Source organism: Parambassis ranga, chromosome 2, assembly GCF_900634625.1.
Source record: "Parambassis ranga chromosome 2, fParRan2.1, whole genome shotgun sequence".
Classification (NCBI taxonomy): domain Eukaryota; kingdom Metazoa; phylum Chordata; class Actinopteri; family Ambassidae; genus Parambassis; species Parambassis ranga.
The window spans coordinates 34,668,933-34,690,604 of NC_041023.1; the positions used below are offsets into that span (position 1 = coordinate 34,668,933).

The 21,672-nt window shown below is 42.5% G+C and overlaps 3 protein-coding genes across 13 annotated transcripts in view; all 3 read right to left on the reverse strand.

The window, feature by feature from the left end:
* Nucleotides 1-3: 3 nt before the first annotated feature.
* LOC114426986 (uncharacterized) lies at nt 4-3,847 on the reverse strand. Its single transcript, XM_028394661.1, has 4 exons — nt 3,695-3,847; nt 1,483-2,259; nt 1,368-1,400; nt 4-813 (listed from the first exon to the last, which is right to left on the reverse strand). The coding sequence occupies exons 1-4, from the start codon at nt 3,708-3,710 to the stop codon at nt 764-766; spliced, it is 876 nt and encodes a 291-aa protein (XP_028250462.1). The 5' UTR covers nt 3,711-3,847; the 3' UTR covers nt 4-763.
* A 506-nt stretch (nt 3,848-4,353) lies between these two features.
* On the reverse strand, nt 4,354-9,927 carry LOC114426715 (zinc finger protein 2 homolog). 3 transcript variants are annotated; one of them, XM_028394294.1, is made up of 8 exons: nt 9,747-9,927; nt 8,430-9,069; nt 7,561-7,700; nt 7,374-7,466; nt 7,163-7,258; nt 6,972-7,082; nt 6,629-6,752; nt 4,354-6,526 (listed from the first exon to the last, which is right to left on the reverse strand). In XM_028394294.1, exons 2-8 carry the CDS (start codon nt 8,476-8,478, stop codon nt 5,040-5,042), a joined length of 2,100 nt encoding a protein of 699 aa, XP_028250095.1. In that variant the 5' UTR covers nt 8,479-9,069; nt 9,747-9,927; the 3' UTR covers nt 4,354-5,039. The 3 variants fall into 3 exon arrangements, with proteins under 3 accessions (XP_028250095.1, XP_028250102.1, XP_028250084.1); XM_028394301.1 differs by having other exon boundaries at nt 7,561-7,735; XM_028394283.1 differs by having other exon boundaries at nt 7,561-7,763.
* Nucleotides 9,928-11,080: 1,153 nt separating this feature from the next.
* Nucleotides 11,081-21,672, reverse strand: part of nav3 (neuron navigator 3) — a 178,257-nt gene continuing 167,665 nt past the window's right edge. For 8 of the 9 annotated variants that reach the window (XM_028394087.1, XM_028394063.1, XM_028394071.1 and 5 more), the window contains 10 exons: nt 21,315-21,412; nt 21,136-21,231; nt 20,824-20,992; nt 19,824-20,059; nt 17,523-17,677; nt 17,006-17,077; nt 15,953-16,149; nt 15,695-15,813; nt 15,187-15,390; nt 11,081-14,076 (listed from right to left, as the gene is read on the reverse strand). In XM_028394087.1, the coding sequence (XP_028249888.1) occupies nt 13,957-14,076; nt 15,187-15,390; nt 15,695-15,813; nt 15,953-16,149; nt 17,006-17,077; nt 17,523-17,677; nt 19,824-20,059; nt 20,824-20,992; nt 21,136-21,231; nt 21,315-21,412 (1,466 nt within the window). In that variant the 3' untranslated portion in view covers nt 11,081-13,956. The remainder of the gene's footprint in view (nt 14,077-15,186; nt 15,391-15,694; nt 15,814-15,952; nt 16,150-17,005; nt 17,078-17,522; nt 17,678-19,823; nt 20,060-20,823; nt 20,993-21,135; nt 21,232-21,314; nt 21,413-21,672) is intronic. The other variant, XR_003669363.1, reaches the window with a different exon arrangement.

Here is a 21,672-nt window from a genome sequence, read left to right on the forward strand (position 1 = left end):
AGATAGATTTGAGTATTCATTTTTATTAAGCAATACTGTTCTCTTGCATTCCTCCTTCTCCAGTGTAATCTTTTTATTCAATAAATTTCTTTCAAAAAAACAAATCAACATACTGAAAATAGTGACATCCCTTATGGATTCATGAGTAAAATTCACCCAATTAGGGAGCAAATAGAAACAATGAAAGGAACACAGCATTAAGATCTGACATGTTAAAGGGTGAACTCTACTGTGCCTTTGACTACACCCTTCTGTAAACTGAAGACAAGGATACAGAAGTCCTCTGCATACATAAAACTTAAGCAGGTACAAGACAATCGTCTGGTTTCTAAACAGGGTGGGGGGATAATTCATTCTGGTGAGAATTTCTCGCACACAGGGATTGGTCATAACAGATTATTTAAAACAAAGTGCTTGATTGACCACTCGCTTTACGGAGGACAAGTTTGATAAAACTGCAGCTTTCAAAAGGGAACTCCTCAAAGATTGTTTAAAAAAAAGTACAGCTCTACACATATAAGCTAAAATGGTAATGGAGAGGCGATGACAACAGGTCTGATTAAGGCAGGCTTTCTGTAAGGCGTTAAAAAAGTCCATTGCTGTAAGATCTCAGAGGAGTTAGTCCAAAGTGTCTCAGTGTGGCTTTGCGTGAAGACATCATCCTGAGTGCAGTGTGTGTGTGAACGGGACTCATGAATTTGTCCATCTTTATGTGTTTTAATGTGCATGTAGGTGTGTGGGATACTCTGGGTTTGTCACACTGCTAGGCTGGGTGCTCCTGGGTGCCCTTGTACCAAACCACATGTTTTGGATCTGACAAGATAAGAAGTGCCCAAGGTTAGACATCCGAGCGGGAAAACATTTTAAAAGACAGCTGAAACTGTCTGCAGCACAGGTTAATTCATTATTACCATTTAAAAGCATTATTGTTATGTCCTAAAGATTACCTGCCAACATTTGGCACATTTCAATGCAGTCTGAGCCAATCAAAGCGAAGCTACACTTTGCATCTGGTATGCTCTGATAAGGTGTGTAGTAGTAGAATGCTATTATCTTGGAAGCATATCAAGGCTATAGGTAAAAATTAATTAGTGAAAGGGGTAAATAGAGTATGGGTAACAAAAGAAATCTGATGTACTAGTACTAGGTGAAGATTTTTCTTTGATGAATTTGATTTAGATACAAACAAGGAAATACTGGGGATTTTAGCCTCGACTTACCAAAATATTATAGGAAACATCCTTGAGCCAGCCTAGCTATTAAGTGTGACCAAATACTGTTATGTGTATCAACTGCTGTAAGAAGCTAAAGACAGAATCACATTTCACTGATTCAGTTTTTTTTGTAAAACCATGTGAGTCACTCACCTTTTTTCTGTCTGTTACAGGTAGCATTCCATTCTATGAAAAAAAAGAGATTATGCACTGAATATAATATTTACTTTTTAGAGACATGGTGTAAAACATGTTCTTCAGCACCTACCTCTATTGTGATAGTTCAAAGCCTCCACCAGGTGGCGACAGCTAAGCAGCAGCTTTCCATTGCTCTCATCCACCTCTGCACGTGTGATTGGGGTAAAGGAGGTAGTGACTTGAACAGGAGTTTCTTCAGGGGGCTGGACTGTGAGGACTGTGTTGAGCTGTAGGTCCGCTTGATGTTTAGCGTCTGTGGGCAGAGGAGCATCAGCAGCCGGAGAAGAGATGGAGCCCTCTGTGACTGGCCTAACTTCGCTAATAAAACTTAGCCCCCATTGATTCTGTAGTAGCACACCGATGGCGGGGCGGTCCTCCTCCAGCACACCGCCTGTTGCTCCTGCCTTCACCTTGGAGGCGTAACTGACTGCAGGCTGCAGCTTGGCAGGGCTGTCCTGCACTGGGAAGGCAGGTGGGGGCTTGAGCAATGACAGACTGTCCTCCACCCACCTCTCTTTTTGGTTGACCTTTTGTGGCCGCTCACCAGCCCGACCGACCCCCTTCTGGCTTTCCCTTCGAAGGCTACGGCCTTTGTGCTGGCCCTTGCGTTCTTTCTCCCTGCGGAAGCTGAAGCCGTGTGTGTGATCGGCACTGATCAGGTCACCTTCAGGTGAAAGCTGCTGGTCACTTCCAGAGATGCAGCCTCCACCCCCACCACCACAGTTGCCCGAACCAGGAGACAAGCGGCGGTTACGAATGTTTGGCTCAGAGTTGGCGGCTGAAACAAGAACTGCTGGGTCACACAGGCTATCGGGCTCACACACAGTGTTGCTGCTTTCCCATGTACCTGAAAAAAATGTCAAGATGTTTGTCAGATCTGATATGTTAGTACATTCATATCTAGAGTCACACAAACCCCTGATTCTTCTACCTAGTTTATATCCAGCTGTCAAAAGAATTCTAACATATTCACTAATCAGCTTTAACATCGTTTTAGCTTCTTGTCCTGTAGATGCCAGTACACCTTTTTCAACATCATGAAAAAACTCAGTGTACCTCAACAGTCTCAATCAGTTGGTATTATAAAGGATCTTTGTACTTGGCTGATGCGTATAAACAAACACTGGGGGTAGATGACACATTTTCATGTGATTCACTGTGGCAGATGAGTATAAACTAAAGAACAGTTCCATGAATTGTTGCTTATTTGTCAAGTGGTACAGAAAAGAACAAGATGACCTCAGCCTGAGGAAGGAACAGCTGGAACCACAGTCAAACACAACATGACAAATGATTTAGAATTTTAAACAGTCTTTAGTTCCCATTTCTAACAGGTGTGGACTTGCCCCCTTTGTTTTCTTTCAAACCAAAAATATCCCAATTAGCTCCATTGATAAATTAAAAAAACGGTAACTGTTTTCACTTGGATCCTCGCTGATTACGCTGCATAACAGTTCATCCTATAACACCATACATTTCACTGTTGCCAATCTTAAATCGATGTTACACAACGATCTTTGTCATACTGTCCCACTTGTTGGCTTATTACTGAAGTATATTGTATATTTCTGTCCACATGGCCCAAGACACTTCAGCACTGACAATTAGTGACGTAATTTTTAGTGGGACGTAAAGTGAAATAGCATGGTGGCAAACGCTATAAGCCTCTAGCATACGCGTTTTGTAATTACAGATTAGTGCAACACTTCAGCATGATTAACACACAAAGCGTGCCAGCTGCAAAGCGCCACATTTCAAAAGATCTAGTGGGACAGACACCGCCTCACAATGAAATTCCGAGAAACTATCCGTTTTAAGACTCCGTTTTAAAAAAGGAAAGAATAAAGCAAAGTTAAAAAAAATCCAGCTGTGTTTAAACGTATCGTCGAATATAACACATCACTACGGGTCTCGTATGAGTGTTGCTGCTAACAAGACAGTAAAAGCTACAACCACCGATGTTAGCAAACTTTAATTAGCAGCGTCATGGTGGGGCAACTTTCAACTAAAGGGTTTTATTCTCAAACGCTCAAAGTGTAATCATGTTATGATCAACAACTTAACAACAAGGTCGGTTGTCGAGAGGGTGGTCTCATTTTAATACAAGAATAGCTAACTGACATGCTAGCCAAAGTCAAAGTTTCGTAACCCTCCATTCAAAGCGGCGAAGAAGCTGCTATCGATACTGTTAGCACTGTTGCTAACACCGTAGTAAAACCGAAGAAACATCTCTTAAAGTGACTAATTTTGGTCTCATATATCAGAATGTTGTCCAGACTTACCTGTTTTGATATGCATGTCTTTTCGCGTAATGTGTCGTTAAAGTCTAACCGTTTGGTAACTTTTGTTTACAGCGTTGTGATAACGACGGCTCGCTGGTTCAGCCTTGTGTTGCCACCACCCGGAAGCGACAGCGAGCATGTGGGTGGGACAGGAAGTTCCTGCAGATAAGTGGTCCGGCGGGAAACTGGGAGGGAATTGTAATATTCAAACCTTTAGAAACTGTCCATTAAAATAGCCCACACCCACGTGTTCTATCTTCACGACTGGGATTTCTTTTGTTGAAGTAACGCGTGTAATATAACAACTGGGTTGTAGCGTATACGTCTACGTTAATCATAAGTTGTATTGCATTTAGACATTACAATGTTACTGCACAGGAAGTGAGATGACCATATAAAAAAATTAACAGTAGGCTTACAAAAAATGAACTGTGATTTTATTAGGCTCTATCAGAGACCAAATGATCTAACTGCATTTCCACCAACCTGTCAACCTTTGCACTCATCCCTGTGCTTGAGACAATGTGTTTTAAAGCAGCTGTTTTCAGCGTTGAGTGGATTACGTACATGCTGCTAAAGCAGTTTCTTAAATACATCATACTATAAGAAAATCAATAATTTTCTCTTCTTTTTTCTCAAATTACACTTTAATCAGTGGATGAGTTGCTAACATGTTACAATAGCTCACTGAAGATATCTGAGCAGCTCTCAACACTAATGATTTATCAGTTGTGTCGTCCCTGAAATCACTGTGCTATTCCATCTTAAATCTTTATAACCCCTTTTCATCAATTCTTCTTTGCCCATTGTTTTCTGAAGTGGACACTTTTTTTCTGCCTCGACCTTTCCAACACCCCCCCTTCATTTTCATTTAGATTCTCCACCTCCTGTTTCGGTTCTTTGATCAGGATCAGCTACAGTTTGAGACCTAAATCTGATTGAAACTGTGAACTAAAGACCACTAAACATCCATGCCGGGAGACCCTTAAATGTGGAGCATGAGTGATTCATCAAAAAAAAATTTGGGCAAGTTTACCTCAGGAGAAGTGCCACAAATCTCCACAGAGAATTAACGGGATGGTAGACATTGAACTGCCTTTTTTTCCTTTAATGTCATCTGTTACTGGGGCAAATACTGAATGGTTTTATTTATCAGGACCTAAACATTATTCAAATAGTCACAGTTTTGTTGGCATTAGTACGAGTAATATTTTCCACTTAACACCTCTTTCAACAGGTTCTCCTTTGTTGTGTTGGGACACATATACACAATCAAGAACAATCTAAGAACTACAGTATATTATTATTTAACAGTCACATAAATACTATTCTAACACCTGGCAGCTTACAGAGTTAAAGACTCCATGACCATGCCCTTCTCCATGTGTGTGCGCATGTGTCTCTTCAGCCTTGTGGATGTAGAGAAGCCCTTCTTGCAGGACAGGCAGCTGTGTGGCTTATCCCCGGTGTGAGTTCGGATGTGCATGTTGAGGTCAGAGGAGCACCTGAACCTCCTCTCACAGTAGGAGCATGGGTAAGGCCTTTCTCCTGTGTGGATGCGTTTATGGAGGAGCAGCTCACCAGAGGTGAGGAAGGTCTTCCCACACTGGGAGCACTGGTGTGGTCGCTCTCCTGTGTGGGTGAGATTGTGCCGGACGAGGGAGGTTGACTTGGCAAACCTTTTCCCACAGCGTATACACACGAATGGGCGCTCACCTGTGTGGGTGTTGAGGTGCTCACTCTGAGCACGCTTGGTTTTGAAGCTCTTTGAGCACTGAGGACAGCTGAAGGGGCGAAAGTTGCTGTGGCTGCGCTGGTGTCTCACCAGCTCTCCGTGTGTGAGGAAAGTCTTTTCACAGGTGTTGCAAGTAAACGGTCTCTCACCTGTGTGGATCCTCTTGTGACGTGTAAGGCTGGCCAGCTGTGTGAAGCCCTTCTCACAATATGAGCACTGAAAGGGCCGCTGGCCGCTGTGAGTCAGCAGATGTCTGTTGAGGATTTGGAGCTGTGTGAAGCTCTTTCCGCATTCTGCACAGGGGAATGGACGCTCCCTGGTGTGGATCTGCCGGTGCTTATTCAAAAGCCACACATGTGTAAAGCTTTTCCCACAGTCACAAGCAAACGGCCGCTGACCTGTGTGCTTCATCTGGTGTCTCCTGAGGTCCGACGCTCGGCTATAGATTTTTTCACAAAGTGAGCACTTATACTGACGCCTCACCACGTGCGTCTGCCTGTGTCTCAGTCGATCCAGGATGCTGCTACAGCTCTCCCCACATTTCTGGCATTTGTAAGGACCTCCTCCTTTCTCTGATGTTCCCTCGGCCACCACCACCTCTGTGGTTAAGTCTAGTGGAGGGTCACAGGTCTGGCTGCAGCAAGTTCGTTCAAAATGTAGCTTTAGCAAGCCCATCTGAGTGAAGCGTTTGCCACACTGGGAGCAGAGGAAGGGACGCTCTCCAGTGTGAATGCGCTGATGTCTGGTTAGATCCCAGGAGTTCTTGAAGCCTTTGTTACATTCCCCACAGGTGTACGGGCGCTCACCTGTGTGGGTCCGCTGGTGACGGGTCACATCAGACGCACGTGTAAATGTTTTGCCGCACTCCTGGCACATGTGTGGGTCAGCCTTATCATGAATGGGGAAGGGCTGTGGGAACTCTGGGCGCTGCTGGAGCTTCACCTTGGGGGCCTCAGCCATCTCTGCAGCCTTCTGCAGTTTGCTGTAGTGCTCAGGGTGACTGTACTCAATGTGCTGCAGCAAATAGGATTCCTGCATGTGGAAGAACGGACATTCTGAGCAGGCAAAGACCTGGGTGGACATCTTCACTGTGGTACCTACAGGGGATACACAATTTCAGTTAGGTGATGAAGCCCTAGGATGTGTTTTTTAAATAACGTAAATGTATGAAAACCTGCAAGAATACTTGGACAGTAGACCTTGTGAACTGAGGTGTTCGAAGCATTTGTGGTGCTGCAGGAGAGATTTCAGGTCATCAGGATTGGAGATCGCCTGCAAACAGTCTTTCAGTATGGAGGGGGCAGAGGTTAGCCATGACACAGCCTGTTTATTGGAGAAAGCAAACACGTCAGAAAGAATGTAGTGGCTTTAATTCACAAACAATATACAGTCATTTCAGACTATAAAGTTTACTTAAATAAGGTCATTTTAAAAATATTTAAACTGCTGATTAAATGGAAAATATCCTGGAGTTATTGAAATAACTACTTACATAACTGGTAACTTGTCTAACAGTATTAGTTTGCTAAAATCATGCCCTACCTGGCCGAGATCTGGCACCGGCAGGAGTCTCTCTAGTTTGGAAAGAAACTCCCACACAAGAAGCTGCATGTCTGTATCGTAACTGAGACCATACTCTGTTGGAAAAACTTCCTGAGGGGACAAATGTGAACAGTTACTTAAAAAGATAAAAGAAAATGTGTAGATTTGTACAGCTGTGACGCTGCCCTTGCCTGGTAAAAGTGCTCCCTCTCTGCTGAGCTTTTCAGTAGTGTTTGTGTTAGCTCCACAAAAATAGCCTCCTCTGCATCCACTTCTGCATCACCACTCTGAAGATAAATCGCACAGAATCAAATCAGATTACCGTAAGTGTCCCAGCTGTGACAGTAAGCACTGACACAGTATCTCCCCTTAGTTAGGAAACATATTTTGACATTTACTTACTCCCGTGTATCCTGGCGGACGAATTCGCTCCAGGTGAGGTTGTATACACACAATGTTGGCTGTTTCCTCATTTTTACACAGCTCAAGAATAATCTTGAAAGTTTTAGAAAAAACACAGGCCATCCCTTTTAACAGATTTTAACAGAAGGTTGACATGATTCTGCAACTTTGATGCCCACTCACTTACTTTGGCTCTCAGGCGTAGAAGTAGTTTTCCACGCTGTTTTGGATTAAGGAGGTCTGGGACTGTTGCTGTTACCAGTGTCACAAACTCATCAAGCTTTTCGTAATCCAGAACGTCTCTCCGCTGCGCCACCTGCCACATTGCTGCAGAGATCAGGCGCAGAGGAGGGATCAGCAGCCTTAGGGACGACAAGGGCAAGAATATATCTGCATAGATACAGACAGGGAGTGATGGGACCACAATGGACAGATAGATGACTGTGATAAAAGCTAATTTTCTTTAAGTTTTAAAACAGCAGGATCAGGAAGATTTACATGTGCATCTATGTGTTATGGTGCTCAGAGATTGATGATAGATTTGATTTGTAACATCATGTTTAATTTTTTGTTAACAAAACATTAAAGTTCAGCTTTTTGCCCACTCTCAAAATTAAACTCATAATTAAAGTTCAAAGCCCCATTTTATAACAGTTTTTTTGACATTAGTAGAAATATATATTGTCTGAATATTGTACAGGACAAAAATAACACACCACAACGTTGGCAACGCCATGCGCCAACAGCAAAACAACCAAACTTCTGTTATCGTCAAGCTAATTTAGCAAAATAACGTTAGCCACAACAGGCAGTCGCTGGATAAACTACCCAACTGCGTTCCTTTATTCAAGAACTACGATGGAGAGTACGGTGGGAATAACCGACAATAAACTCTACCTTACATAGTTTCAAGTTGCATAATTTGTGTCTGTATTATTTTACAATGCTACAACCAGTGCTGCCATTAGCTGCGGCTACAAGCTAACAACACCAGGTTAAAGACCGCTCGCTTTAAAATGAAATTACGAAACTATTCATTAGCCGGGTTAAACGGACCTGTGTTGTCCACTTGGCAGGCGCTTTCCATTGTGCAGGCGGAATGCATTCACTTTCTAAAGTCATAAAGATCTGCATCAGCGCAGCAAGACGTTCGCTGTGCTACAGCCACACGGAAACACATGGCAATACCTTTCAAAATAAAAGTGTGAAACTGACCCTCAAAAGAAATTCACATCCTCTCTAAGAAACTTTACAGTACAGTAACAGATAAAAACATGCCAGATCCTGCCTGACATCAGATAATAATAGTGTGCAGTGTACAATTGTGACTACTATACACTGACACACTAACAGCTCATTTTTATGAGGAAGGCAACACTTTATTTGCTGAACTTTTCCATGTGCAAAAACCGGAACTCCTCCACAACAAAACATTGTTCAGTACAATACAATCACATTAACTCTGTGGTGTGCTTACAGGCCCACACCTTCAGACACATTTCTATGACAACAACAGATGATAACAAGTCTGATATAAAAGTAGGAAGCCACATGGAGAATCTGCACATGTTTGGTCCAAGTCATGGAAACTTGATGGCTTATTCAAAACATGGCGTCAATGCTGGGTTAACACCTCTGACAGCAGGGCAGGGCCAGTGATCCATCTCTTCGGGTTCTCAAGTCCACAACACAGAACCTTCAACAAACAGAAGTATGTGAAAGATTAAATATACAACTACAGCAAACAAGGGTCAAAGCTGAAAACCAACATTGAATGCTAGTAATCTTTAGGCTCACATTACTGGCATACATTCTTTATGGTCTCAGAAACTACTGTCAGTGAACACATCACTGCATCCACACACTCAGGACATAAGATAAAAGGACCAAAGAAAGACACAGGAAAGGCTAGTTCAATTTTATGAGGGCTAAATTCATTGTTCATTCATGATTCCAGTATAACCCCACAAAACATGAAGCTTTAGAAAAGTCTGTCTGTTATCTTTGAGGCATGAAGTATTTGGTCAAACATCATGTCAGCAGCCACGTAAAACACCTTAAAATACCTTAAAATACCACCATGAAAGTCCTGGAGGCCTGGATACTGTTTGCCTTCGGTACAGTCTCAGTGCGTGCCCTCATCAAATATTTGAATGTGGCTGCACCACAGATAAGGTTAAAATGTCAATTTAATGAAAACTGACTTCCAAGCTAAACTATCTTTCCACCTAACCACAGTCCTGGAACTGAATCATTAAGAGTGTTATCTTAGCTCCACAATTTCACTGCATTTAATTAAGTAATTCACTAGATTAACAACTTCCGTAGCCGCCCCGCTGTTAGCTAGAAACTTCAATGCTGAATTCGGCTTACCTGTTTACGGGACTATGAAATACACGAAGACGAATAAGGCCAAGTCAAAAACCACGAAGATCCAAAAATCAAACCAGTACGAGTGCTGCGGCAAAGACACCGAAGCTTCTTTAGGCGTAAACATCTTCAGGTTCTCGGACTCCAGCCCGTGTTTCTGGCCGCCGGGTCCCATCTCTGCTGCTCAGCGCTTCCCGGAAAGAGACAAACTCGCCATTAGATAGCTCTTCAAAATAAAAGCATCCGTCCTTCTATTTAAAGTTGTAATAACTAAGGTGTATTTATTTACCCTCAGTACAGGTCTGTACTGTATGATATAACTTGACAATAAATTTACTCTTGCATTTATCGATAACATACAGCTCTTTACTTTCCATTAAATGTGTATTTTATGCTGCAAACACTAGGTGTCAGAAATACACCACAAAATGTCATGTAGAAAAAAAAATTAAGAAACCTTTATTAGTCCCACAATGGGGAAATTGCTTAAGGCAGCCCAGCAAAGAGCGCCATACACCAGTGAGCCCCCCCCCCCCCCCCCCCCCCCACACACACACACACATTTTAAAATGACCCGTTTGCTTCATGCTTGATTCATAAGAGAATAACCTGACCGCTGAAATCCACTCCACTCCTGGTTACCACAGCGCTACAATACCGTTACTATAGTAACGGACCTAACAAAGCCAGTGGCTTTGAACCGTCAGTGCTGGTCGAAGCTGGAGGAGGTAACGTCAGTGTCATCCCACAAAGTCCAGCTCATGCTAAAGCCTTACTGTTTTGTTACATGGTCCCAGGTGACGGTGAATTAATGTTAAATCAACTTAGAAAAGTTGGGAGGAAGCTACTGTTTGTGTTCTTGTCAGCAAGAATAAAATAAATGTAATGGACCGTCAGGACACAGTGGTGCATTGTATTAACAGGGAAACACTGATGTAGCAGATAAGGCAGTCATTTTAAACACATCCACAAGTAAAATAAATGGGTTTTTGTTAAATCTGTCTCTGAAATAGTCATTGAGTTAAGTGTTTACTTCTGTAGGTAAAATAGGTGTTTAACAACCTGTTAAAATCCGCAAGAAATTGCAATTACTTCCTATTATTATATTACATTTCAAAATATACTAATATTATGAAATGTACAGAAGGTGCCCCCCCCACACACACACACACACACATTTTTAATGCTCCCTATGCCACTGCAGGCTGCATCATATATGAGGCAATATTTTATCCTAGTCTGTTCACACGTGATGCTTATACTAAGACAAAATACTAAGACAAAACATTGTCATTTTGCTTGCTTGTGTGACACCAAATACCATTTATTAGGGCTTTACAAAGACTACAAAATCCTCCAGATGATTTAAATCACTGTCTCTCTATTTACATGATATGTTACATACAAATGTACAAAATATAAAACATTTAAGGACAAATGTTTCACCCAAAATAAGAAAAAACGTCTCTCAAACCAGAGTAAATGCTATGGTTTCAAACTGAGATGTAACTGCAAAGTGGGAAAAATTACCAGCTGATCAACACTATGGTGTACTATGGTGTAGGTCGGGGAAGTAATGGCAGGAGTGTTGATAGGGTTGATACATGGGTAGGGAGCCACCTGTAAGCATGGTAACTGCCCCCCCAGCATGCAAGTACACACCTTTGCTGACATAAGGCTGGCCAGAAATGTGGGAGAACCGTCAAAGGCTGGGCTGCAGAGACACAAGTGAAGCTGAACACAGGTAGGATTGTAGAAGATAGGATTGTCCTGAGGTTGTGACAACGTGACTTGTTGGTCTCTGATGGGCTTTGACTGACCAGTAGCACCTGTTAGTAAACATATACAGTACGGTGTCAAGTCAGCTTCAGTGCCTCAGACAGCTCGCAAGCCTAACGTGGCAATAAGCTAAAAATGTCCAGAGAAGTGCTTCTAAGGAATACCAGGCATTCCTATAGACGGAGAGGATCCAGAGAATATTATGGCAGGATGAGAAATACTGGAGAAGTGCCTTTTTGTGACTTTAGTGAGTTAAAAACAAAAAAACGGCTTTTTACTGTACACCGTATGCCTCCTGCATAGGCAACACATCCAATCACCACAAAACACACACCTGTATCTGACAGCGTGTTGAGTTTTTGCATTTCTTTTTTTCTCTCTGTTTTCAAAGTACAATAATTTACTCAGCGGGTTAAGCATATTGTAACATCAACAGGGCAGAATGCATCTTTGAGTCACTGTGCAAGACTGAAGTATTTACAACCCACCCCGACCTCAAAGTGTGCAAAACCAACCCACTCATTTAAAATAAAGAGAGGACAATCAAAATTCAAAATGGCTTCCGTCCAATACACGCATACGTAAAGGTAAAGGTCTCTTCGCAATGCATCCCATTTAAAAAGCTTCAAAACATGCTCATCAGGCTAAAAAAACCCTAAAACAGTTTGGTTGTGCTCCTGTCAGTTCAAGTGAGCCCAGTTCAACTGGGCACAAAACAACAACTTAAAAAAGATCCCACCCCCTTTTTTAATATATATTTTTTTTACAATATTGGTCATCTTAAGATTCAAATACAGCATCAACTGTTTTATACTCTGTCAGAAAAAAAGGGCGGTTTAGAAGGGGGGGCAAAGAAAAAAAGTGGCTATATTTCCAGCTACAAGCAGCATCTTTGACGTAGCAGATAATAACATCTTCTCACTGTAACCAATGGGAGCAGATGATGCTTAAAAACTTGCACATTCAAGATAGTGAGAGAGCACCAACATCTCTTTCCCTTGTTCAGCTCTTTGTACATGGATTCAGTACTTTTGGTACCTCATGGACAGAGATGGATCAAGATGTCAAAAGTCATTTTGCCCTTGTTTGGTGCTTTCCCATTACTTTCTGAATTTGCAGCAAACGCTGTGGTTCTGTGCATGTTAAAGCATTTGCCAAAAGATTTTTGGCTGTTCCTATGATTGGCCACAGAGCATGCTGTCTGACTGCTGTTCTCATTCAAAGCTTAAGGAGTGACAACTCAATCTACAACCATGGCCACCTCCACATTGTAATGTAAAGTCCTTCGTGTGAACATTTGGCAGTCAAATCAGGGGAAACATTGGCACTTTTCCATTGCTTTCTTCACAGTAGCAGTGTGGCTGGATGACACACAGACAACGCGCTTGCTTTGTGCTTGTTGTTGGCATGAGGGGCAGCGAGGAGCAGCTTGGCAGTGCCTGACACTGAGGAGGCTCAGGGCGGGAGACCAGCACCACAGGGCTCAACTGACGAATGAGCTGAGGGCAGGAGACAGGTGTATGTGTGTGTGTGATCCTAGTTGGGCTGTAAAGGCCGCATATCAACCACATCTCATGCAATCCTGGTGTCTTTGTCCTTTCTGATGGCACCGCATCTGGTGCCCTAAGAAAAGAGAGAAAAAAAGCATGGAGACAGCTGTGTAAACCACAAGCTGCTTTTTGTCTTTACCACACATTACACCAGATGGTCTGTGATAAATCCAATTTGTGTGGACATCAAAATATCCACTGTAGCCACAAGAGGGCACTACATCACCTAACAACACTGCAGAATGGAGATCAGGGTCCCCACAATAGGTGGTTGTACAGTGCATTGCTTAAGTGCACTGTGGCAGGCTGGATTTTTGATCAAATGATTAAAGGAGAGTCTCCTTCTGTTGCCTGTGTAAGTGCATTCATATGAGTGTGTGTGTGTGTGTGTGTCTGTGAGAAGCACCTCTGTAAACAAGGAAAGACATAACAACAGAATCTGCCCCCCTAAATGTAAACATCTGAAGATATAACGGTAAAAAAGAAATCCAGTTGTGTCACATCAAACTGGTCTGACACTTCCAAAGTTAAATTAATAGTATGAAGTTGACCTCATTGAAGTCTTCTACCAGACACATCCCACCTGCACATATATGAATATGAAAAGTTGTATCCTTAAAATGTTATACATCCATTAAAAATGACTGGTTGTGAGTGTTTATCATTTTAACTGCTCTGTAAAACATAAAACATCTGATTTAATATTGCACCATCATTATGTAAAAATAGGCATTCTCTTTCAAATGTGGGGGTATATCATTTTGGATTATAAAACTTTTCATATATCATACATCTGTGAGTTATATTGTATGGGTGCCTGGTGCTGATAGCTGATAAGTTTGAAGTGGCTGCGGGATCAGGGTCTGCTAGTGCAGCTCTTGGTCTCATAGTGCCGACTCTAGTGAGGAGTCCAGCTGATCGTCATGGTGACTGGTGCTGTCGCTGTCGCAGCTCTGCGTGCTGGAGTAGTTAGCTGCCTCCTGCAGCCGTAGCAGCATGTTCATCTGCAAACACAGCATTACACACATCAAATTAAATAACAAAGACTGAGCATAAGAACTTCTAATAACTCTCTCAGGGATTATTTACACGTGCAGCACACTATCAGCATTATTGAATGAGGGCAGCAGGGATTCTGTTTTGTTGAGTTAGAACATGAATGGAGAGCTGTGTAAAGCTACAATTTTCATCTGAGCTGCATTTTTTTTGATTGCATGATTCATACTACATGTGTGTACATAAGTGTAGCTAACCCAATGGGCACTCTGCGGTGTATGTTTAATGGATAAATGGGTGGCATCATTCCTTTCATCTTTCATTATTTCATCAAAAGTTGATTATTCCAGTAAGTGGTCACCCCTAGGTATATGAATCATTGATTTAGACTGACTCCTTACAATTAGCAGACATCCATGGCTTTGAATGAATATTATTCGGTGTGTAGTTTGCACTTTTTGCTGTATTTCTATAGTCTTCAACATTCTGTTGAATAACAAAAACATCCTATTATCACTTAATTGTAAAGACGCCCACACCTTGTCTATGTACATAACACATGCTAAAAAGCAATCTTAAAATCTGGTGCTGACATCACCACATAAACCAGCAGAACCTTCCATCTCTGCAACAGAGCTAATGGTCTGAGTAATGCAGCACAAGTGCTGCCGTGTGTGGCGCATTGCTTCAAGTGTTCCTAAAAGGAGCCTTGGCACACCTGCTCCTAAACTGGTTGCGCCTGGATACACATACACACAGACACATAAGGACAAACCCACGCACAAGTCAATAGTTTTTAAATGACTAGCCTTACATTTCTGGTGGGCTGTAATAACTCACTGAATAGAAATTAATTCCCTCTCTCTTTCCACTCATGTCTCCTCTCCCTGCTCTCCCTGAATCCTGAAGTCTTTAGAATTCTTTAGATTCCTTAGAAAGGTGTTACCTTGGTTGAACTGAGTAAGATTATTAATATTCATATACTGTATATTGACTGAATTTGATTTGTTTGATTGTGACAGGCTCATTTGCACTACATTCATTAAACGCTACATCACTTCACATTCCACTCTATAGCTACATCTCCACTCTACAGCTACATCTCTTCTCCTCCTCACCAGTGGGTCTCCCTCAGTGTCACTCTGAGACACTTGCTTGGACGAGGCCCCCTCCTTGGATGAGCTGTAGCCGTCATACCCCACGTCCTCGGGCCTCAGCTGGAGCAGTGTCTGGCCCTCCTGCTGCAGTGAGGCAGTGTTCCATGGATAGGTGTCATTCACCCATTTGGATGGATCCTCCCATGCAGCTCTTTTGCCATACAGCTGCAGGAGTGGTCAAAAGATATTTATATTCATGATCTTGAACAGAGAATACTGATTTTGTCTTACATCTGTAACACCTGGGCCAGTCACAGTGCAGCAACAATTACAAATGCTAATTAAAAACTGATCATATACTGGTATTTTGCCTTCAGAGTTCTTTCTCATTCTTCCTTTTACAATTCCATGTCTATAATATTGATAAATCGTATGGTGAGGGGGATTGGGAAGTGCCATTGTGGAACTTCTTAGAGGCAAATTAGTAGAAACATTTTTCTTCCTGTGATCCAGAAAGTGAGGGACATACCTGAAGCCCTTCCCTGACAGCCTCTAGCAGGTAGGGCACCAGGGAGTAGTTCCACAGGTCAGTGAACCAAACCCGAGAACCTTCTACATCCATGGGACAGGACAGCAACAGTCGCGGGCCTGCAGGAACAAAAATGATTCATGTTTGTTGACTGAAATATAGAGAACCCAAAAAGAACATTTCATTTTGGTGTTTGACCACTAAATGGCTGAATATCAGTGTGTCCTGCAGATAAGACGCCACAGTGTGTGAGCTGACCTATGGTGACATCAGAGGAGCTGTGTGCCTCTAGGAAGCTGTTGAGGTGCTGCCAGGTCTTAGGAATCCAGTCAATGATCTTAATCAGGTCGTTGCTGCGCATGTTCTTATCAATCTCCATCTCTATCAGCTTCCGCCGCAGGAATCGTCCCAGGAAACCTTTGACTGGCTCAGTGTGGTTAGTGCACAGCACCCACCTACGAGAGGACAGACAATCAATGGTGGAAAGCAGAGGAGCTAATAAAGCAGCTCAAGATCAGACTTCTCATCACAGAAAGCCATTGTGGATAAAATTTAAACCTTTATTTGACGGTAGAATAAAACACCTCGCTCATCATGAGCTTTCTCCGATCACATTGTATTTACCAGATCATCAGCCAGGCAAACATGCCAAGCATCACCATAGCCTATTAATTTTCATTTAACCTAATTATCGTTTAAAGGGAGGGTAGGAGATTTCATTCTGATGAACTTTTTGTTAAATTAGTGTAACTTCTCTTTACAATCCAATAGCAACCAATTAGTTCGGCAGTTTCGCTTTAAAACAAAGAATATTAATCATCTGTGGAAGCTATAAAACGCTAAAAACATCAGCCAATCCTACGAGGCGCCCCTGCGCGGAGTATTGGCTGGTTGTCACTCTCTTCCTGCTCTGCGCACATCAGAGAGGTACGTGCATGATGGCCGAAGTCACAGACTGGTTGGGAGGCATGGCTTCATGGTGAACTCTGAGAGAAAGGGGCGTGTGTTTACTTTCAAAATCTGGCTGACTCTCACTGAGTTTTCAAAATCTCCTACCCTACCTTTAAGCTAATTATCCTGAAGTCATAATGACAGCACTTTCTGTGGAAGAATGCTTTAATGATTCAAATCAAACCTATTATCCAACAAGTCAGATGATGCAAAAACAAAATAATCATGTCATATGTCATTTCCCTACACTGTCTATACAAATTACAACCAACATAATAATGAGCTTTAAAGACAATCTGTAAGCAGAAATGACAAATATTGTTACAAGACAGAATGGCGTAGATATAAGGGGTGACTGACCTGAAGTTGTGGTGTAACTCGAGGTTAGGAGAGGAGGAAACTCCCTGGTTCATTGTCCCAATAACATAAGGGCTAGAGAAAATAAGGACAAACACACACAGAGACAGCACAAAGATCAGATGTCTTGTTATAAAGCAGAAAATGGTTTGCATAGCACTCACACTGGCTGTTTAACAGATACAAAATAAAAGCATATGGCTGAGGACACCCTGACAGCTCTTATGACATCTATGGTCTGACTAAACTAAGATAATGTAAGGTCACAACTGTGCTACTACATCCTGTTATCAGTTTGGATGCTGTACAGACATACCACATATTACTCATGCTTCTTTCTCCCTCTCTGACCTTTTTTCTTCCCATACTTGTGTCAGGTACTTTTGACAGAGCATGCTGTACAGACTGTGAAGTCCTTTGCTGCAAATATGCGGCATTTAATTTGAGGCTGTAAAAAACAAACATGACATGATGCAGTGCTTGTCTCTACAAGGCGTTACAGCTCAGAAGTCTGACTCACCATTTGTGGTACTTGCAGTTGAGGAAGCCATTGAATATGTCACTGAGGGAGCCAATATGATGGAGGTTGTCCAGGATGACCACAGTGGGGAGCTCTGTGTCCGTCTCCTCAGAGTTACACTGCTCTGCCAGGTGAGACAGGTACTGACGCAGGTCCTGTGTAAAAAAAAAAGGATGGCTCAGGTTCTAAACACACTTTTCAACACAAATGTTCCAAAAGAGTATTGAACATCAGTTCCTACAACTCATTTAGCTGCAAGGTTGCAATTTATTTTAAAAAATTTTACAAACTCTGTATGCACTGCTCCTGTTTTTTACTATTAAAACCCACAAATGGGTAGAAATAGAGTGAGGGTCTGCTTTTAACATGATCAAACCCATTTTTTAAAAAGCAGTATTTTTCACATGTCAATATGTAGAGTAGGTCTGTCAAAGTAAAATAAGAATAAATGCTCTAAACAAGGCTGTACTGTTGCACCGGTTTTTAGTAATCTCATAATAAAACCCAGTGCAGAAGAGACAGAGGACCATATCTACACACATACACAAAGCAATTAACAATTAAAGCTGCAAGGAGCATTGCGGGCCCTCGCGCACCTTGCGATCCGCGGGGTCATCGCAGTCTTCTCTCTTATGCTCTTGTCTCCTATACTCTCCTGTGCTATGCTCTCCTCCTCTCATTTCCACAGATATAAAACAAACACATGTTTACAACCAAACTTTCCTGCTACCAGTAGGTGGCGCTATGACCGTATCATCCTATTAGCATATATATCTGTTTAGACTCGGCTCCATGGCAGTACTGTAAGATTTTGTCCACGTTGCATAAAGTATATGGGTAGTACTGCATAAAACACAGCGAGTTCCTTTGTAATGGCGAACGGTCAACTTTGAGGCCACTCCCCCACCACAAGGTAATACTTTTGAAAGAGTTTTGGAATGCGTCTATTCCCTATGGTGTCCCGAGTGGACACAGTGAATTTCAGCTCAATTGCATGAAGTATGCGAGGCATGAAAAGTTTTATAGCAGGGTCAGAAAACGGTAAAAATTACAGAAAAAAATCAAAATGGTGGACTTCCTGTTGGGTTTGGAGGGGGGGTCCAAGAGACTTTTTTGTGCGTCTTGGGGTGATACACATGTGTGCAAATTTTCATGATCCTGTGTCAAACTGGCCAGCGGGGCTACGCGTTAGGGCAATAAATACAGTGAGTTCCTTTGTAATGGCGAATGGTCAACTTTGAGGCCACGCCCCCGCCACACCGTCAGACTTTTGTAATAGTTTCTGAATGCGTCTATTCCCTATGGTGTCCTGAGTGGACACAGTGAGTTTTAGCTCATTTGGATGAAGTATGCGAGGCATGAAAAGTTTTGTAGGAGGGCCACAAATCGCCAAAAATTAACAGAAATTTCAAAATTGCGGACTTCCTGTTGGGTTTGGAGGGGGGGTCCAAGAGACTTTTTTGTGCATCTTGGGGTGATACACATGTGTACCAATTTTCATGACCCTACTCAAAACAGGCCAGGGGGGCAGGCAGAAAAACCTATGAAAACACAACATTTTGTGTAGCCAGTAGGTGGCGCTCTGTCAAAGCCTCAATATTGTTGTATAGATGTGTTTAGGGTCAGACTCTGATCATACATGTGACATTTCGTACAGATCGGACAGAAAACGAAGAAGTTATAGAGACTTTCTGTGTCCTCAGAAATGGTCAAACTTTGAGGCCACGCCCCGGCCACACCGTCAGACTTTTGTAAGAGTTTTGGAATGCGTCTATTCCCTATGGTGTCCTGAGTGGACACGGCGAATTTCAGCTCAATCCGTTGAAGTATGCGAGGCGTGAAAAGTTTGGCAGCAGGGTCACACATCGCCAAAAATGGCCACAAACCTTCAAATGGCGGACTTCCTGTTGGGTTTGGCCCCCCCCGTCCAAGAGACTTTTTTGTGCGTCTTGAGGTGATACATATGTGTGCCAATTTTCATAATCCTGTGTCAAACCGGCCAGAGGGGCTACGCGTTGGGGGCGCTATAGAGCCATTTTTATATGTGCATTTCAAAAGTCAGCAAATTTCAAAATTTTTCGGGCGAATGAATTTTTCTACCAAGTTTGGTGGGTTTTTGGGCATGTTAAGGCCTCCAAAAATGCGATCTCGGAGGGGAAAAAAAAAAAAAAAAAAAAAAAAAAAATAATAATCCTAAGGGTTTCAATAGGGCTCTTGCACCATTCGGTGCTCGGGCCCTAAATATGTTACACATGAATGTACACATCTTGGGTAAACTAATTTTGTAAGTTCAAATCTTACCTTGCTGGAATTCTGGTCCACGTTGAAGCTGGCCACATTGTGCTCAGTCACCTCCTGCCCCATCTGGGAGATGATGTACTCAGCCAATTTGGCTGCCAGGAAGGATTTACCGGTGCCGCTGGGTCCTGAGAGGATGATCCGACGGTGCTCCATTAACAGGTTGAGGTACCTCTGGATGATGGGTTTGGGGATGAGTGAGTCAAACACAAGGCTGTCTATGCTGTTCTCTTTTACACCTAAGGTGGGGAAGAATGATAGAAATATAGGTGAAACAAAAATACTAATAAATAGAGCTGCAAGCAGCAATGAGGAGCAGCAAGGGAGGCTGAAGTCACACAGTGTAGTTAAGTCAGAGAGACGGTCTACAGCCCTCACAGTAGTCTAAGTTTTGTGTCCATAGACCGTCGTTTGACTGAGATTTGATGGCGCGTCTTTGCCCTCTAGTGGTCCAACTGCACCAAATTTGTTGTGACATAAAATGTGATAAGTTTTATCAGCAATGGTCTGAAGATCAGCTGTGCAAAGTTTAGTCAAATATGTGGCCTATGAAAAATTAGTTTCAGTCTCTAACCCAAACACATCATGAGAAAAGAGCCAAAACACATTTTTCCAAATTTCATCACAATGGGACAAACTATGAGTCCGCTGAAAATTTAGTTTAAAAAAAAAAATCCAAAATGGCAGAAGATCTAAGTAAGCGTACAAGAGTGCGTTAAATGGTCTCACAGATCAAAAGTTACACATTAATGCATCTCCAACTTTGAGCAGTTGGTGGCGCTACAGCGTGGGTGGTGCTGATATGAAACTTTGTGAAAATAATCATAGTACTGATCCGAATCAGTTTCACGACTTTCCTGCAGACGGTTGTATGGGCTGCCATAGACATCCCATAAAACAATGGTGCCAGACAGCTTCGCTGCTTGGCCACCAATAATGAGAAGAAGAGTGCAGATGAAGGCATAATCTGCGATCCTAAAATAGAAGCTCCTTGCTGACAAACCTTTAAGGTTGACCTTGATGACGTTGTTGTCGCCCACCAGATAGCCACAGGGCAGCAGCTCAGGCACTTCAGAGGTGTGAGAGCGGATCACCTCACCCATCCTGTAGCAGATAATGCTGTCTGAGTTGAGACCCAGGCTGGTATGTGGATCCACTCGAAAAACATACTCCTGCAGGGCGAGAGGGTGGGCAGCAGAAATTCAACAACTACACTGTGGACCATGGATGTTTATATATAATAGACTTAGAAGAGCATGACAGCATATGGCACTGGTACCTAGATGCAACTCAAATGTTGTAACAATCTGCTTACTTTAAAGAGGCGTCGGATGACCCCATCCAGCACGTCCCACTTTGTCTTCCCGCTCACACCTATAGATCCAATCAGGTAATCCTGGCTTTGTGTAGCCTGAAGTTGTTAAATGAGTTATAACAGTAGTCAAGAAAATAAATACAATACAGTGTTTTTAAACAGGAGAATCATCCACAAACCTTGGTGGTGTTTGGCCCACTTCTGATGGTGACCATTATTCGCACACTCCGGCCTTCTTTGCGTAGATTGCCCTCATAGCTGTCATCCAGGAGAATATCTGAAAACAACACTTACTGTTAGATGAAAAAAACATTTTTAATCTATCAGAGCCTTGATTCATTATAAACACAATACTCTGCGTGCCAGTGAATTATGGCTAGACAGACTCCAAAATAAAATATAGCTAATGGGTTTCTTTCATGTGGTAATTACTCCTACATTTAATCAATGTTCTCATACAGAGCCATTCCTACCGTGTGCACAGAATGATAATGTAGGAACGGAAATGAAATAGAGAGCAAAAACACAACACAACAA